This window comes from Plectropomus leopardus, chromosome 9, assembly GCF_026936395.1.
Source record: "Plectropomus leopardus strain MGB_pleo_1.0 chromosome 9, ASM2693639v1, whole genome shotgun sequence".
Classification (NCBI taxonomy): domain Eukaryota; kingdom Metazoa; phylum Chordata; class Actinopteri; order Perciformes; family Serranidae; genus Plectropomus; species Plectropomus leopardus.
Window position 1 is genome coordinate 31,578,861 of NC_142184.1, and position 19,521 is coordinate 31,598,381.

The 19,521-nt window shown below is 37.7% G+C and overlaps 1 protein-coding gene across 1 annotated transcript in view; it reads right to left on the reverse strand.

The window, feature by feature from the left end:
* The window catches only part of calcrl2 (calcitonin receptor-like 2), a 41,953-nt gene extending 24,806 nt beyond the window's left edge, over positions 1-17,147 (reverse strand). Inside the window, exon 1 of the mRNA XM_088082502.1 lies at positions 16,992-17,147. Coding sequence (XP_087938628.1) covers positions 16,992-17,041 — 50 coding nt within the window. The 5' untranslated portion in view covers positions 17,042-17,147. The remainder of the gene's footprint in view (positions 1-16,991) is intronic.
* Positions 17,148-19,521: the final 2,374 nt, after the last annotated feature.

Here is a 19,521-nt window from a genome sequence, read left to right on the forward strand (position 1 = left end):
GAAACATAACATTTTAACAATTGATGTTGCAGAGAACATTTAAAGCATCATTTAATATACATAATCAGTGATTTTGTGAAACGGCCTATACCCAAAGGGAATAATGTGCAAAGGTTGTACAAGAGCAAAATTGTTTTGCCTCACCCCTAGACACAAAGGTAATTATTAAAACATTTGCAGTAAATAACTTCTCAGTGTTCAAAAATGTAATATTTATGTCGCTAACCTTTCAGTAATGGTATGCAGTGACACATTTTTCGATGGGTAGGGAAGGTACAGAAAGTTGCACAAAATACAGAGAAAATAGGTGTGACTCCACAGAGCAAAATCTGATGCTAACTGTGCTAGCTGGTGATAATGTTTCCTGTAATTAACAGGACTATGTAAATTTTTACCAAATATTTCCATGAAGTCAAATACGTTTAAAAGAAATCTCTTACATTTCATCAGAACATCAGCAGGCCGTTTCATTTCTCTGTGTTGAAGGCTGTAGCTCCTGACCTGTTTAGCTTAACGTTAGCTTAGCAGCAGGACTGGAAGCAGGAGGAACTGCTAGCCTAGCTCCACCAAAAATACTTAGAAAAAACTCTACCCCTGTCTTATTTTGGTCACAGTTAGTTGCTTATGGATGTAAAACAGTTTGCCTCAGTCTGAAGACAAAAAAATCTGCTAACAGCGCCTCAAATGTTTTCTAGTTAGCATCTTTTTTGTGAAGTCTATAGAGTGCTGCTGAGATGACTGTTAACTGGCTAACATTGAATTTAACATCATCCTGCCTCTCTTAATACATTTTTCCATGGATTTTTGCCAAAAATAAACTGTGTCAAACAGAAGTTTGTCACTTGCACGTTTTGTTCAGCAAAGTAATCTCCACAAAATAACACCACTTTTATGCATAAATACAATTGCTACAAGTAAGAAGCTAACATTTGGCTACAAATTAGCTACATGATCACATGACTTAAAGGTTGCCACTACAGCGAGGTTTTCGGGAGCTGTCATGTTGTCCATCAAATAAGCAGTCTATGGGCTGTAAGCCATGTGTGTTGCAATGACGTTTATTTAGCCACCTGTTAGCATATATCTGTTTTAAGACACATAAAGCCTTTAAAATTCACGTGTAGAGTATTTATGTATGTACTTTACGTTTTGGAACAAATCTCAAAAGTATCTTAAGCTTGTATTAACCATAGACCTTACTTCAGGCATCTAACCAGTAACCCTTTCAAAAAACCCAGTGACTTTTGAGACGAGGGAAACAGGAGTGCTACAACTGATTTCTGGATTTTAGGACTCATTACTGCAGCACTCTATACAAAAACAATGAAACCTCAGCTGTGTAGTGGTACTTGATGAAATGGATGTACTATTAGTATTTTACACCAATGTATAACCTAGTGTAAAACTGAAATTATTTTCCACATTGGTTGTATGTAACAAAATAAGATATTCATTGTGAGCTCTAGAGGTGCTTTTAGGTGGTTTTGTTATCTTTGGTCAGAGCCAGAACAGCTGTTTCCTCCTATTTCCAGTCTTTGTGTGCAAAGCTAAGCTAACCGGCTGCTGGCTGCAGCTTCATATTTAAAGGTCAGACATGAGAATGATATTGAATCTAACTCTCTGCCAAAAAGTAAATGAGCCAAAAACATTGCTTGGTGCTGCGGCTTCCTCTGCCACCCCAAAAAATGTTTCAGTGTTGTTGACTTTGCTCGGATCTAATGCTCCAGTGTAGCTATTTCTGTAAAACATAGCTTGAGTGTTTATGCTGGGGATTAGTTTGGATTCTTTCAGAGCTCCCCTGAAGAGCATAACCGTTTCTGCCAAATCGAACTGTATAATTAATCATGGTGGAGGGGGAACTCTGCCTAACTCTGTAACTGACAGAAGTACTAAAGAAGATCGGCCCCTGGGCACATATAGGCTATGCCAAAGACCCAACTGCCTGTCTAGACACATAGAGTTTGTGGTGGTTTTGCCTTTTTTTTATTGTCATTTTGCGTCTCTATATGGTCGTATGCATCTTTTTGTGGTTTTGTGTGTCTTTGTGGTTGTTTTGCCCTTTTTTGTAGTTATATTGTATCTCTCTGCAGTTCCTTTGCATGTTTTTCTGGTCGTTTTGAGTCTCTTCCTGGTTGGTATGTGTTACATTAGAACCTTTACTAGAGGAAGAATCAAGAGTATAAACACTATAGATTTTGTCTTTGTATCTCTCCCTCTTTCTCTCTCCTGCTTCCTCTCTCACACTCACACAAAGAAAACAATGCTAATGTAATGTACCACACTCAGCACTCAGCTTATGGCCTGATCTGACCCATTTCATGATAGTGTGGCCCTCCAATCATTTTCTACATGTCAATTAAAATGACTCTATTTACACAGGGAATATTTTTCATACTGTTTATGTAAATGATGTGCAAGAGTGTATAAAAATGCATCAAAATAGAGCTTATTGATCAAAAAAGGTGCCTGGGGTATTCCTACTCTGAGGCCGGATATGTACTTGCTGTTAATTACACATACACATGATGGCTGCTAGGCATCCCCTGCGTCGGTTTGGTGCCTTGGCTGTGTGCGTCCTCAAAAAATGCAACACAGACACGAGATGCAGTATGTATATAAACAGCAGGAGCGGTGTAGAACCGCAGCAGACGTGAAAATAGTGGTGGTGCTTTTCATCATCAATGTCTTTTATTGGCAGCATGAGAGACACGTACTCCCCATTGTCCCCATGGATTTAGAGGCCTTATGTACCACCAATGTTGTCGCCCCTGACACCTTTTCTGCCTTGATGTCAGCATTAATATGATAGTAACCTCCTTGAGTTTTGCCATGTCTGTTGTTTACAGCCCACACATCCGGTAGTATACAGCCTGAGCTCCATCGTGTGCACTCTACAGGTATCCTCCACTAACAGCTGTTGCACATAGGCAAGTATACAAAAACCCTCATGACACAGCCGAATGCAGCCAGGCACACACACGAACACAAGGTTAAACAGCAAGTATATCTCCGGCCTTAAACAGACCTCACATGTCATTTTGCCTACACTGGGCAATTTGTCATATCTCTCATCTGAACTCTATATGACAGCAAGGCACAACAGCACATTAATAATTCTCAAAGCCTTCCATCCACTTTTTAAATTACTTTTTCTCCAGCGAAAGAAACCAGATACATGCTATGGCAGCCTTCTACTTTATTTCTACTTTATAATTATATTCAACAAGAACCAACCAATGAATGCTGTTCTCTCTGTTATGTACACAGTTGCCTCTAGCAATGTATTGTTTCCCATCAGGGCATTATAAATCCAAGGACACACACACTCACATATTAGAATACCTTGGCAGTGGTCACTGTGTGCCATTCTCACCAACGAACACTGCCCACAATTTATCTGTGAACTGATGCCAAGTAGTTTGGTTTGTCTTTGTTTTCTGGTAACAATATAAACTAAAAGGTTGCTGCATTTGTCACTTCCTCCGTCCCTTATTTTGTCCAGGGCCATCGCCTCGAGTCAAAAACCAAGGTTATTGAGATCTACATGAAATACTAAGTAATGAACAAAAGTGCACAGACAATAGCAACTAAAGTACAGACACTCACAGATATCACAGCAAAATAGAAGTACGACTCGAAAAGAGGTCAACTTAATATTACTAAATCTATTCACATATTTGTGCGAGTTGATTTGTACTAATCTGTGTATATATACAAAGTGAGTTTGAGTAATGTTTAAACTCTACACCACGTTGACATATGAGTGTCTGTGTCTTCATTGTCTGAATAAACTGCTTTTTTTGTGTTCAGACATTCTCTCCTGTAAGGGGAAACGAGGAATAAGGAGTTTAATCTCACTCAGGTCAAACAAACGCGCACACCCTTACTTAGTATCTATCCAGCATTCCCTCTTTCTGTCTCTTCTGTCTGTCTTCTCTGTCCTGTTTCTCCTCTCTCCTGTTGTCTCTCTGCTGTTCTTTGACTGTCTTTCCTCTCAGTCTGCCCGTCTTCTCTGTTTTTTCTCTCCGACACTGTCATCTGTCAACATTTATCTCCGTCACTCTGTCTCACGTCCAGTCTCTGTGTGTGTGACCCTAACTCTGCCCAGCCCCTCTGGTTTTCATTTCACGTCCTGTTGCTTAACTCAATTTTGGAAAGTGATGAGAACATAAACACCAAAATCTCCCACATGCCAAAGACCTGAGCAGCGCTTGTCAGGCACACCTCAGTTGCTTGTCAGCCGTGGCACATCTAGAGAAACGATGGCCCGCCATTTTATTCTGCATGCAGTTGTCAGCATTTAAAAAGACAATGAAAATGGCAATTTGATAATTATATTGACTCTATACCACCTTTTGTTTACAATTTCAATGTCTAAATCTGTCACAGAGATGAGGAAATACAAACATATATGTTTTAATCAAAGCTGTACTGCTTCAGTTTCAAAATAGAAGTCCTCTGACAACGTCTCTGTCGACAGAATCCCATCAGTCGCTGACACGGGGCACTTTATTGGGAAATATTTGCAGGACTGTGTTGTTGACAATGCAGGAGCTTGCACGACATCATAAATGAGTGCACAAACACTGGCAGTGTGCTCACGCACGCATTGTGTTCCAGGTGTAACTTTCTCAAGTTAACACAGTGTCTGCTCGACTATAAACAGCCCCGCCGCTCATGATCTACAACTAAGTCACTGGTAATTGTTGGTGTCTGTTATTTTATAAAGCTTCAATAAATCTCCCAATAGCTCAGCACATTCCTTTAAAAGGCTCCTGGTCTCTTTCTCCACCATGATGTTTTGTCTGGTAACAGCTGTAGAAACAACACGAGCCACGATTACACCACAAATCTCACAATACACCATAATACAAAATAAAGTCACACGATATTGGCAGATTATTATCATGAGTCATCAGCCTTCTGAAATCCACATCATTAAAAAGTAATGAAATGTCTGTCTTGGAAGACAGAGGGAGGCTCAGAGCATCTTGGCTAGTTTTGATTGCATTAAGGAGGGCCCTGATAACAAAAACAAAGACTTCCCTTACGTTATATTTAAAAGCATTCCACAGGAGACAACCCAAACTAAGGAAATTAAATCCATATCTCCTGAGCCAAAAATTCATAACATGCCTTACAATCAAAGGACAAGTCAATGTCAGCGGTATTATGGCAGGGCTTTGTCCGTGAGCTTTAATTTACTGCTGAAACAAATCTATTTCTAAGGATGTGTCAACAAACCAGATGTTCAACATAAAGAAAGAGTTGCTCCCACAATTTCTCCCCGTGTGCAATATGTTCTTACTGGGAAGTAGATCATTAGTTTGTAACCATAACAAATTAAGTTTGATGTGATTAAATGGAAATTGCACTCAGCGACTCATTCTGAGGCCCACAAGGCTGCACATGGACTAGCCACTCATGGCAAAAGACAATAAAGTGGTAGAACATCAATAATTTAGAAAAAGCTTTACTGGCATGGAGATATCTCACAAAAACAACAAAGTTGTTTTTACCAACTTTTCCCTTTCACTGTTTAAATATCACTCCCTCTCTGTAATGTTTTATCCATTCTTGCTGTTATCTACTGATGGACTGCTGTAATTTCATTTTGTACGCCGACTTCCTCTAACCTGCGGCCCCCTCTAAATCAATTAGTGACGTCCTACGTTTCCCAGAATGCCTTTGGAAACCATCCAAGGAATAGTAATATACAGTAGTTTTCCATTTTGAGGGAGTAGTGATTTTAACAGCACATGGTATCTCTGCATCTTTTTCAGTGATTTCTTACAATATGAAATTGTTGAATTTCTACACAGACTAAATGAGTTTCCTTAAACCCTGAGGTGTTGACACAAAAACCTGTTTTAAACCACAGAAATATCTTCTTTAAAACTCCATTGTATCTTCTAAACATATCTCATGCTATCTATATTCAGTTTGTAGCCACCAATATAGAAAAACTCAAACGTTTTAAGGGGGTGCAGAGCAATTGTTTTTTTCCCATAATCTGTTTATTAATTTTTTTTTCAAATAGGACAATTAAGAACAGTTTTAAAAAGACAAAAGTAATTGGTAAATCCAGTAATGATTAAATAAAGTCTCAGAAGCAAGTGAAAAAAGAAAAAAAACAAAGACAGGACTAATACAAGACAGTATTACAAATCAAATCATTACTCTGATCAAGACAAAAACAAAAACTTAGTAATGAAATAGAAAGAAGACAAATATATAAATATATGTGTATAATGACAAAAGTAACAAACGATATTAAGACATAATATAATGGTTGTCAGTTTGGCAACTGACTGTCACATCACAATTTAATCTTCCTAACATAGGTGGGTACTCATTCTGAAAAGTCCAGCGCTCATATACGTTTGAAAAAGGGTCCCACTGTTAATTTTCTATATAAAGACTCTGAGTGTACATTTCTGTCCTCTTTTAATGTGCATCTTCTTGATCCCAATTGTTTTAGAGAATGGCCGGCAATCCACAATCTTAAACCTCCCTGTGAGAGACATATTGCTCTCACGGGGTCATGGGTCATCACATGGGATGATGGGAAATCCAAACATTGCTTTTTTACTACACCAGATTTAGCTTTACTGGCCATTGCACCCAGCGAAATGGATTGCAGATGCTGCTATGACGTAAAATGGGATTTAGTCCCGACACAAAAGGTCGTTTTTGACCTCAACAAAAGAGAAAATAACATTTTTATATCACATGATCTACTTTTTAAGATAACTGAAGCAAGTCAGACTCAAAAGAACAACTGAGCACTGTGCTGCAGATGGGAGTGTTTGGCGGAGATATGATAAAATACCAGAAACAAAACACCAGGGAGAACACAAGAGAGCAGAAACACACAGCTCATGACCTCAGAGCTGAACAAAACTCAGAAACAATGGGCTAAACCTTAGATTACAAACATCGGCAGACCCAGTACCACAAACAAGGATGGCAACTAACAAGTGCTTTCACTATCAATTAATTTATTGATGTTCCTTCCAAGGGGATGCCTTCAATAAAACCAGCAAATTATCACATATGGAAAGAACCAGAGTTGTTAAATTTGAAAATATCGACACCTTGAACTGGTGATTAATCAATATTAAGATTAATAAAATGTCTGTCTATTCACTACTTTATCAACTAAGCTCTTTAAATAATGATGTACAACTGTGTCGGTGGTGGACAGGGATGTCAGTTTCAGTTCATTTTGCTTACAATAGCAACATTATGGCCATCTTCCAGTCTTATTAACCACCTCTTGCTTTGAAATGCGGTGCTAAAGCTCATTCAGTCAATGAAGTGTCAGAACAAAAGGAAAGACTTTTTATATAGCACATCATTTTGCTTTTTTTTCCCCTTAAAAATCAAACTATTAGTCATTGGTTGATGAGTAGAAGCTTTACTCCAGTTCCTCAGTGTTCATTTCACCTTACATTTCAGATTAGGAAAATAGCTAAAATAAAAATGGATTGTAGCTCTTTTTCTCAAAGAAATTATTTTGGTCTATTATTCCATCCAGTGGACTCAAATTCAAACATTTACCAAAAGTATCATTTATGTAATTAAATCAAATACAATTAAGATTATACACAATTAGGGTTTATGTAACTTTAGCTCGTAGAATTCACCCAATTTACTTTAATAAACTTAATATAATTACTCTCATGGATTTATTTTGAATATATTCAATTTAATTTGCTGTTAATGAATTCTATATATTTCAAATATTTTGACATCAACATCTCTTAAATGTATAGAATTTGCTGACAGTAATTACATAAACTTTATTGAAGTGAATAAAGTGAATCCTGTGAGTTTCAGAGACATAAATAGTCTCACAGTCTGTTCATATCACTTGTATTTGATATAAGCCTATTATATAAATGTAAATATTTTTTTTTGGGGGGGGGGCGTATATTAGAATTATTTGAATCAGTTGGATGTAAATTTTACGTGTAATTGAAATGTGTAAACCAGACAACAGACCAAATAATTTAATTTAAGATTCAGCATTGACAACAAATTCATACAGCTTTCTTAAGTTTCCTCTGATAAGCTGCTCTAGCTCACTGTTATAGTTCAAACTGTCAGAGCTATCCAGGGGGAGAAGCGTGCTGGTCTGGATGTTCATCATTATTCCTATTCATCTGTATTCACACAGGGATCCAGAAAACCACAAACCTCTCGTGTGTGTGTATGCATGTATGTATGTGATAGGAGGCGGAGGAAGGACGGAGGTTGAGGAGGATGCTTTAACCTTCCTCTGTCATGCTGCAACCACTTCCTCTCTTCTCTCCCCTCCACAATTGTAAACAACCCAACAGGTTAAAAATAAGCCATTGTTGCACAGACACAAAGGGACATGAAGGGGACTTTAATAGGGGACCCGGCTAACATCCTTGTAGTCTTTTAATATGAAATGGTAAGGAGGTTTGTATTTAAAGAATTACATCAAAAATCTAACATCTGAGTTAGGGCTGCACGGATGATTATTTTCTGAATAGAACAATTAAGTGTTTGGTCTGTACAATGTCAACACGTACATAAATGTCCATCCCAAATTCCAAAGGTGACTTCTTCAAACATTTATTTTGTCTAACCAACAACCACAAACCCTAAATTATTCAGTTTAATATCTTTTTTATGTGTGGTTATCGCTCAAAAAAACCCTTACAAAAATAATTGGGTCTACAGCATGCTGAGACAGATGTTTGGCTTTCTTCAACATCGAGCTTTTTACTAAAATCAGCTACCTGCTGCCACAGGACTTCACCACCCAGAGGCACAGGAGGAAGGTCAAAGGATCATCAGAGACTCTAAACACCCCCATTCACAAACTGGTCTGACAGATGGTACCACAGCATCCGTTCCCACACCACCAGGCTCATGGGACAGCTTCATTCCTCAGGTCATGAGACTGCTGGAGCGCTCCAGCTCACCACTACTATAGAGCCTGTTCATATCTGCATATACTGTATAGGAATTATTTTATCCTGTCTGCGTTAACAATTATTCAGTTTATCACCACTGTACACCAGTTTATCTCAGTATTATATTTTTTTAATTTACTTTTTTGTTAAGTCTGTGTACTTTCCATACTATGCATCATGTAGTAGCATTTTTGGAGGGAGTCTGAGAACATAAATTGCCAACCACTGCTCCACCCTACTGTTGACAAATAAAGACTTGATTACTTGCCAGACTGATTTGAGTCAGGGTATTTGTAGGCATAGTATGTTTCTGCATACCGATGCTTATGTTATTATGTAACAGATATAAAATGCTGTGGTTAATGTGTGCTTATGTTTAAGCGCAAAAACAACTTGGTCATGGTTAAGAAAATATCATGTTTAGGTTTAGAAAAACGCATTTGGTTGCACAAACGCAACTGAAAATGCTGCAGATGTTTCACAAAAAATCAACAGTAGTCCGCAGTGATCTGCTGCTTGGCAGCCGTCTCACATACATATACCACCATCAACTCCTCGTACCGATGACAGTCAGCTCATATTCATGTCAGCCTAACTACATCCCTTTAAAAACATTTAGTGTTTAGTGTTTGACGTTATACATGTTCGCAAGTGATTTAATGTTTTTATTGACAATACAGATGCATGTTTAAGGGCCCTGAAACACCAAGCTGACGGTCAGCCATCAGTCAGTGTCGGCCATCTGTGAACATTTGTCTAGTTTTTGTGGCGTGTCCCACACCAATCGCACTAGTCTGCCATTTGTCAGCTGTTTTTCAGCCGTTTCAGCATGTTGAATCGGCGTCATAGCTGGCAGAGCCCCTTAGAGAGAGAAATCAATCTGAAGGCAGCTCAGCTCAGTGCATGACAAAAGAAACTTAAGTGAGTAAAGCAAATAAAATTACATGGACAAGAGGGCATTAGATTAAAAAACAACCTTGTGATATTAATCAAGTTTTTTAATTTGCAATTGAGCTCGTCAGCAGAAACGGTTTGAAATTTTACAGTGTTAGAAGTTTATAGTGTTATAGCCTCTGACTTCTTGACCTTGCCTGACACATTTTTAATTTTTTATTCATCTGGATTTTATGCAGTGTTTAATTATGTTGTTTGTATCACCATCCGATTATGGGCTACCTGGCCCACCAGCACATGAATCTGTCCCATTTCCCATTTTGAATGCCAAATACGGACTACTGCTGCCTGCTGGTATGTAGAGTTATTTCCTCTCATGCAGGCACAGAACTTACGTGCTGGCTTTGCAGCATACTCTTTGGCTGAGTCACAGGCGACATGAAGTGATGCAAAAGTCAACCTTCATTGCCACCACTTCTGATATGTCAATTTGGAGTGTCTGGGCCCTAAGAGGCAGCTACTGTGACATGCAAGACACATGAAAAATGTTGTGCTAACCAAGTATGTAGCACAGTGAGAGTCAAAAAACATTCAACACACAAGATCCCGTTATGCAATGACCACAAGGAGGTTCAATTACAGGTCAAACAGGGTACTTAAACCTGCAGGCAGGGGATGAGTGAATAAGAAAGGATGCACTGCACCTTCAAAGAGCAAATGTTTTGGATGCAGCCTCCCAGTTAAACATTTAACAGATTTACATAACTGGAACATGAGCTGATCCGCTCATGATATAATGTTACATTTTTTGCACATTCCTCTTTCAGTTCTAGGGTACTGTATTAGTTTTCCACTATGAATGAGCATGCATCTTCTGTTTTAACCCACTTTCCACAGAACTCAAGGACCTTGAGTTCTGTGGAAAATGGGCTCTTAATATTGCGATTCAGTGAATCACTTACGAGAGTCAGCACACCGGCAGCACCAGGATTTACAGAAACCGAGCTGTCCATGTAAGAGTGATTACTGACTTGGTTATTTTCCCATAGCTGGACCCCAAAAATAGCCTCTCCAGCTTGGAGCTCTGCCATGTGGTGTCTGTATTTTTTGTCCCCGGGGCTATAAAAGCAGCACAGGCAGTGCAGAGAATAGAGACATTGCTCCCATGACACGATGGCCAAACCATGATATGATCACAACAACATCTCCCTAACTCCTCTATCCAACTAAAAGAAAGCTCTCCCACTAGGCAGCTGACTGCCATTGACTGAGAGAGAACAAGATCAGCACCAAGACAAGAGGCTCCCCCACCTATCAATTCATGTGGGAGTCAGCACGTCCTGACAGTTCTCAGATATGGTCAGCCTGACACCACATTCAGCGCCAAAGCATCCACTCTTTCCCAAGTTTACCCAAGGATTATCAAACCTTGTCTTGCTCCGAATTTATGTTGCTTACAAAGAAATCCACCCTCTTACCCCTTTTCCATTGTTCTATTCCATTGACACATGTAATTTTGAACCGTTCAGAGCATTTCAACCAAATATAACTTAAATCAGAACTCAAAAAAGTTCATTCTCAAGCTGAAGCAAAAACAGCAGTTTTTCCACGCCCTGAAGTATGAACCACGACAACATCAGTAGGTGCGTCATATTCCACAGATTGAAAAGAGAGAAAGAAATTGTTAAAGAATGTGCATTGGTCTCATTAATAGTTGGTCCATGCTTGTTTTTTTGGGGGGGAAAAGGGAACCAGTTCAAGAACAAAAGCAACCTTTTCCCACTAAGTCAGCTCTGGTTCTTGAACCAGTTCGAGTCAGGATTCCTGAAACCTTGGTGCAATCCAGCAAACTAGATTGGAACACTTGTGATTGAGCATGGCCGTCAGTGGTTGGCGTTACATAACCGTAGTAGCAAAAGTGTTGATAGCTCTGATTGTCTACAAACTTTTGTTCTTTTCTTGCAGATATTTGTGTTTCAGCCAAAAGACAAGCATGAACCAACTACTGATGAGACCACTGCAAGCTCCTATTTTGTCTGATGAATTTTCACTGATCCTTTGTTGCCTTCTCCATTGAGGATTACATGCCCGCTGATGTCATTACGGTCCATACATAAGGTCAAAGATAACCTGCTAATTTTTCATTCCAGCTGAGAACCAACTTTTCGGCTTCTGAACCAATTTTTTTTTGGTTGAAATACTCCAAATTTACACCTTTACAAAAGAGACATGGGGGAGGGGGTTCCAGCTGCTGGAGACAATGTGGGATGGACGACGCCAATCATTATCATGTTTTCTGGAACTGCCCAGTCATTGTTCCTTATAGGCAGGAAATCCACAAACACATTAACAATATATTTGGAGTCAATATTCCTTTTATTATGAATACAGTTTATATGGGAGATATTCAATTTGACGGATGGAGAAATAACGATAAAAAGTTGGTTCAAATTCTCCTGGCCGGAAGCAAAAAAGTTATTACAAGAAATTGGCTCAAACCCCACTTACCCACTATAGATGAATGGATAGACATTTTTTATGAAATTTACATAATGGAGCGGCTATCATATTCCCTTCAAGTCCAGAAAGATAGATTTTACAAAATTTGGAGCAAATGGACTGAGTATATTAAACCTATAAGACCAGACTTCTCTTAAATTATTGGAAAAGGTCAGGCAAACAGTGTTGTATTGACCTAGGTAATTTTTTGTGACCTTTAACCTGAACCTTTTTATTTTGTTATATGGATGTACTGATATTTTGTTTCTATACCTCTCCAATGTGAAGGCCTCCCATGTTCATGTAAATAATTCACATTTAATGTTTACATAAATGCTCAAAAACATCTGAAAGAGCAATATTGAGATATACTCAGATGATCTGTGACTATTTATTTGATAATGTCATTGTATACATATGTTTTATGCTGAGTATCTTACGTGTTTATGACATTGCAATTTGAAAGTGCTCTTTCTAAATAAAAAAAAAAAAAGAAAAGAAATACTCCAAATTGTTCAAAATTAGGTGCAGGAACAAACGGAACCGGTTCCATGTTAATGTAAAAGGGGTATCAGTAAAAAATATTAGGTTGAAATTTGAATTTTTCATCAGCAAGATGTCTCTCATTCCTAAAGCAGTCTTGAATCCCTTAAAAGAGCAACAAGTATGATTTTTATGGCTTCCCAGCATAAATTAGACATATTAGAAGGAGTTGGTCATTAATACTAATAAGTCAAGCATGTGATGAGATCATTTTCTAAATGATGGGAAATTTTTACCAATATTACCCTAACTACAACCCCTGCCACTATTAGTATGCAACCCTGTCGTGTCAGTTATCTTCCCCCTGAGCCTAAAATAAGCACGTTTTTTCAGGTACTTGGAGAGGGTTGTTGGCTTGTTTGTGTTATGAAAGGGGGATGACTGTAGAGTTGGGGGTTGGGACCAGAGTAGCTGCCAAAGCACTTATTAATACACTGATAGCTGCCTGGCCAAGTGCAGGCTGTTCCAGTCAAAGACACACTGAGGCACGGGTGGGGGGAAAGTTTCCCACAGACAGATACAGAGCCAGACTGTAGAGTCTGCGAATCATTCTGAAGCACCGAAAAGTCAAACAAGGAGCTGGTCTGAGATCTATGTCGTGGGTGTGAGGATTACAGCTTGGCAACATTTGGCAGAGGAGCTAAAGGGTATTCCTGAAGACACTCCACTGAAATGGAGCCAATTTTAGATCGAAGCACACAAAGCGAATATGGAAATAGCCTCTGCTGGTGAAAGACGAGCTGCAATGCAAATTTTGCAGGCGAGTACGAGGAGGGCGGCAATAAAATAATATTAGTGAGTGTCATTCTATTACAGAGAGTGACAGGGAAGGAATAGGTTGCATACAGTATATGCCAGAGGTATGTACCCCCCCCCCAAAAAATCAAAATGTATGTTATTTAAAAAAGTGTGCCACAAATCAATGAATTTCTTTTCATTTCCTGAATCAACTTACAAAAATGCTATTTATTCTCAGCAATTCCACAGTTCATGTCAAAGCAGCAACCATAAAACAAACCAAATGAAACCATTGCAGAAGTAGCAAACACTGCAGCTCCACTAATGGCCACTTGAGGCAGGCTCTAAAACAGAATCACTCCCCATATACCTTCATGTTAAAATGGCCAAATTTACAGCAGAAATAAGCATGTTACAGCCTAGTACAAAAAATATTTTTTGGTCTCTATAGCTAATTTCAACATTATAACTTTTATAACTTACCTGTTTACATTTTATTAAGGCCCAAAGTTACACATATTCAAGAGTGGGACCACAAGAACAGGTTGTCTGCGAGTCATCACCACAGTCTATGAGTCAGATCCACCCCTCGCACCTCCAGTGTCAAACTCTCATTCGAATATGGCCACTTCTGATTCCAAAAACCCAAGATGCCAATGGCTGAAATGCCGAACTTGAGGATACAAAACGTCAGTCCACAATAGGTGATGTCATAGTAACTACAGCCGTTATTTTATACAGTCTGTTCATTCACCAGATAATCCACTTTGTTTAAACCAATCTGACAGCAACCAGTTAAATTGGAGGAAAAAACAAAACAAAAAATAAGTTGCAGCATACAAAATATGAAGATCGAAAATCACAGGATGAGACAAATAAATACAAAATTTTTAAAAGCATTCCTGATTTCTGTAAACTTAATATTTTCTGCTGTTTAAATAGCATTAAATTATGTCAAGAGTGCAGATTGACTTATTTAGGACTCTAAACTCAAAGCTTTTGGCTTAACTTTGGATGTTAGTCTCGACTAAGGACTTGAGTGCAAAGACATGAAAATTTCTTGTGATTTGCAAAACACTGAGTTGGTTCAGCCTCTGGTATATACAGCATACAGGTCCCATTTGGATGAGGCACAGCAAGCAGCATGAATTGACTTCTATAAAGAGAGCAGCTCCTGCAAGTCTGTAGAGTCCACTGGTAATTGCTAATGTGCATGTATGTGTATGAAAATCACCCAGGAGAAATGCAAATTCTGAGTGACAATAACAAAGCACTAGTAAGCCCATCCAGTAGCCTTGTCTATCTGTACTGCAGTGTAACCTACATTGTTTTACTCTTTTCTATGGTGCTTGGGAAGCTAAGTTAATGTCAAATGGAAAAGATTCTCAGACGGTGATTTCAAGCCTGGTTGTTTAAGCCTTTAAAACCTAGATCAACATCACTTTTCTTGTGCTGCCCTCAGATGCCTTTCACAAGTATTTAAACTGAGCAGACTGATTTGATTTCTTTTGAAACCACAGGAAAAAAGGCAATGAGCATCTTGTTTAGAAATGTCCTGCAAATTGCAAAATAAATAAATAAATAAATCAGCACATTAAGAAAACTATTACAAATAAGGAAAAAATGCAGAAAACTATATTCAAAATTGTCATAATTACATATAGAAAAATATGCTCCAGAATAACTAAAATATTTTGGTACTTTTTTCAACAACAACAAAAAATGCTTATTTTCAGATAATTTTCTTGTAACATTTTTACTAATTTCTTGCTAATTTTTCACTCATTTCTTCCCAGGTTGCTCATTGACTTGTTTGGGATAGATATCAAGCCAATTTCAAGCTATTTATTATGTACAGACTAAACTACTGTGCCCTAAGTCACACAAATGCTAAAATATACAAAACAATTGCACTGTAAGTGCTGCAATATTGCCCATCATCACCATCACACTATTCACTTTTAACTCTGTGTTGACTCACAGAAGACTCCGAGGTATGTTGACCAAGGACTCATGGACCATCTGTTGTGTTTGATGTTAGTGGAGATAATCACAGCGACACTCCGTTCAACTCTATTCTATTTCTATTCATATGGTACTTAGAATTGCAACTGTAGAAGAAGGCCGCAAGCCAATTGAGGGTGTGACCTTCCCTCAACCTGCATTCATCCTCACTGATATACTTAACCACCCTGTGCAATAAAAATACTGTTATATTGTTTTAGTATTACTTTAAGAACTTTTAGTGTGTCTGTAGCAGTAAATGATTACTTTATAGTGACCTTAATGTGGTTTTTGACAATAAAAAAGAGTCCTATAATAATCTATACACTTCTTATGGAAACTTACATCCTGCCTATGTTGCTGTATTGTAAATGAATTGCTCTCCTTCTGGTGTGTTGTACTTTGTTGTAAGGTTCGACAGATTATCAGCAAGGCTGACTATTAGGGACAATATCGGCCATTTTATTTTAATGATTGCCAATTCAATGTATCAATTAAAAAGTGTAAAGAAAGTGTCAGCATGGGAGGAACTTTTACTTTGTAAAACCTCAGGACCTATTTTTATTTATTTATTTTTTCTTATTTAAAGTTTTATTTGACTTTATAAAAAAGTTGCTGTGAGCTTGCTGTATATGATGTTGAAAGTTTAGTTTTAATTAAACATTTGCTAAAGGTATTTACTTATATTATTTTTTAAATTTATTGAATTAGAACAATGCACATTAATCAACATATCAGCAACATATCAGCGCAACAATGTAAACATGCCAGAATTAGCACAATAGCTAAATTTTATCCATACTCCTAAGGCAGGTATCACAAAGAACATAAAACATAAGACAAATTCACAATTACATCCAGCTGAATGCAGAAAAGATCACACTTCTCAGACAAATTGACACATTTTGCACATTTAAACAAAGTTTTGTATTGGTGTTAACCTATATTTTTTTAATTTCAAAACATTGACAAAGATTTTCATTTTGATGTAAATGCACATCTGTCTCATTAACTACTAATAATTGGCATTGGTATCGGTCCTGAAAAACCAAAATCGGTCGAATATCGTTTCCTGACACATTACAAATCCCAATATTGGTCTTAAAGTCACTTCACTTTTCTCGTGATATAAAAGTTTAGTTTTACATTAGTAGCCTCAGGCTTTTTTCCCTTCCACATTATTAGTATATAGCCATAGTTTTCTTCATGAGTATACAAAATCACATTGGACTTGTACAGACACAGTTCACACGGCCACATTCAAATGAAGCCTCGTAAAACCGCTGCAATAAGTAACCCCAGGACTATCCCGAGGACCTCACAGCCTGTCTGTTGAGTGAAAAGCAGAGAGTCGATGTTTACCTTTTCTTTGTGTGAGCTGTCAAACTGTCTTTTCCTCCAAATATTCCCATGCTTGCATGATCCGAGCAGAGAAGGCTTTCATGCTGCCCTTCTCACAACAGCGATCAACCTCGACCACTCAGCCACTCAGCTGCAGCGGTCAAGTCAGGATCAACAGCAAATAAACAGCTTCCTGTTGTCACTTTCAAAATAAAACACTCACTTGGAAACATAATGCATTGCGAGTGTTAACCAGATGATATGTAGCTTAGGTTTTTACAATTTTAGAAGTGTGGCCCTAAGTGAATTTAAATTTTTCATATTTATGTTAAACCATGTCCTTTGTGGGGGGGAATGGGAATTGCTTCTTCTAATTTTTCATATTTAGAAAATATGATGTAAAAAGGCAGGCACAATATTAATATTAATATTAGACTACATTTCTTAAAATCATGTAATATAGTCATGTAATGTAAATGTGATTTACCGTAATGTACTTTTTGGGGAAAAGATTGACCCAATGTCCACTACAAGGGACTAAAACATTTTTTTTAAAATAACATTTCTGAGAAGCAAATCTTTGTGAAAGGCATATTCTTTCATCACAGTTACTTAATTAAATAAATAACACTAAAACTATTTTCTGGGTCACAGGAAAACCAAAGTGAAGTTTAACCCTCTGAGCCCTAAGCCATTTTTACCTAGTTTTGGTTTGCCTGGACTTTTTGTTTTTGTGTAATAATGCACTTAAAACCTCAGTCTCTCAAGGCACAATGAAGTTATATACATCTTTTTTTTTCAGGACAGCCTTGGCTATCAAAATATTTACACTGCAGTTATGTCACTTGAATGTACAAATAGTTATGAGACCGGCGTTTATTCTAATGCAAGAGTCGCTGCCAATAACACAGAGTGATAGATACAGTAGGATTAAACCAATCACAGTGCAGTTTGCTTCAGATGACGTGTGGCAGTTAATGCCGATACAAAGAGTCGGTCGATCTTCCGATTGGACCATGGATGGATTGGACGGCAAGACCAAAACAAACCTCTGACCTCTCTCCAAAGGAACTATGGGAAACCAATATGGCATTTAGCATCAATGCTAATATACTTTTATCACAGAAATATGATTAAAATATGGACAGAAGACCCCCAATATCGGATCTATCATCACAAATTTTTTGAAAAATGTCCCATAAAAACACTCACTTCCCAGGGCTGAATAGAGAGGCTTCTAAAAGAGTTACAATGCATTGGATCGCCGTCATCCTCACGAAAGGCACAGCCGGGAGCTTTACACTGCCGAAGAAAGTAAGACGATCCGACATACGGTCGCAGAGTTAGGACACTTTACATAAAGTGGAACACATTTTAGTCACCGGCGACTATGCCGGGCTCAGCGGGTTTTAAGCACTAGTTTACAGTTATGTTTACAGATATTTTCCATTGCTTTAAATTGCATACTTCAATTGACATTAGTAGTATAGCTAGTATTTTATGACCAGTTATTCAGACAAATTTTAAGCCTTCATTTTGGCAATAAATGGTAACTTTCAGTATTCTGTTCTTCAGGGTTAATTTGACCTTTCAAACTCTTCAATTGAAATAATAGAAAAAAAGCTTTTTTTAAACATTTTGACACCTGAGCTTAGTTGTGGTTTTAAAAACCATCTGGTAAATACCATCAGGCTTTGGTTATCATGGTTTAAAGTTTAAAGTTTAATAATAATAGTGATCATTTTTATTATTATTATTATCATCATCATTATGATTACAATAATGATAGCTATTTTGATTTTAAAAAATTGATTTACATCATGGAGTACAGCAGCAACCCATAGTTATTTTGCTACAACAATGTTAGTACAACAATGCCACACTCATTTAGTTATGTCCACTTACTGTTTCTCTTCAACTTAAAGAGCTCTGACAAGTTTTGGAATTTGAACTTGCCTGTTATAGTTTTCTAAAATTAAACTAACATTAATTCATTGTCTTGTCTATTTGAGACTATGTTCAAGTTAATTTAACATGACTTTGCAAGTTATCTGTAGAAAGAGGACAGACATGGAAAAGGGCAGGAGAAGAGGGCTTGGAGCTAGAGAAAAAAAGAAATGCTGTCGCCATATTTGAGTTTGAAATAAACTCCCCTTTAAACTGATTTTAAGCTTGAAGCGAGGACATAACCATTTTTATACCCCGAGGATTAGTCACATATTTGAATTCATACTGAAAAAAAGGGCACTTTGAGATGAATGAGAAAGGACTACTTCTACCGGCGGAGGCCCTCTGTGTACCTACAATAGTCTTACACTTGAGGCGGAACAATATAGGTTAACCGACTGTCTGTCTGCTAGGAGGAATGGGGAAGCATTATATAGCAACACCAGGAGGTGAGTTTAAATTAACATTATATTAAAATGTTAAATTGTCTTGCTCAGTTTGGAAGTTTTAGCGTCAATAGAGTTAACTATGCTTAGTTAAGCTAGTTTGTAAACCAGCTAAATTGAGGGCAGAGTAAAGATGGAAGACTGACATCGAATGACTT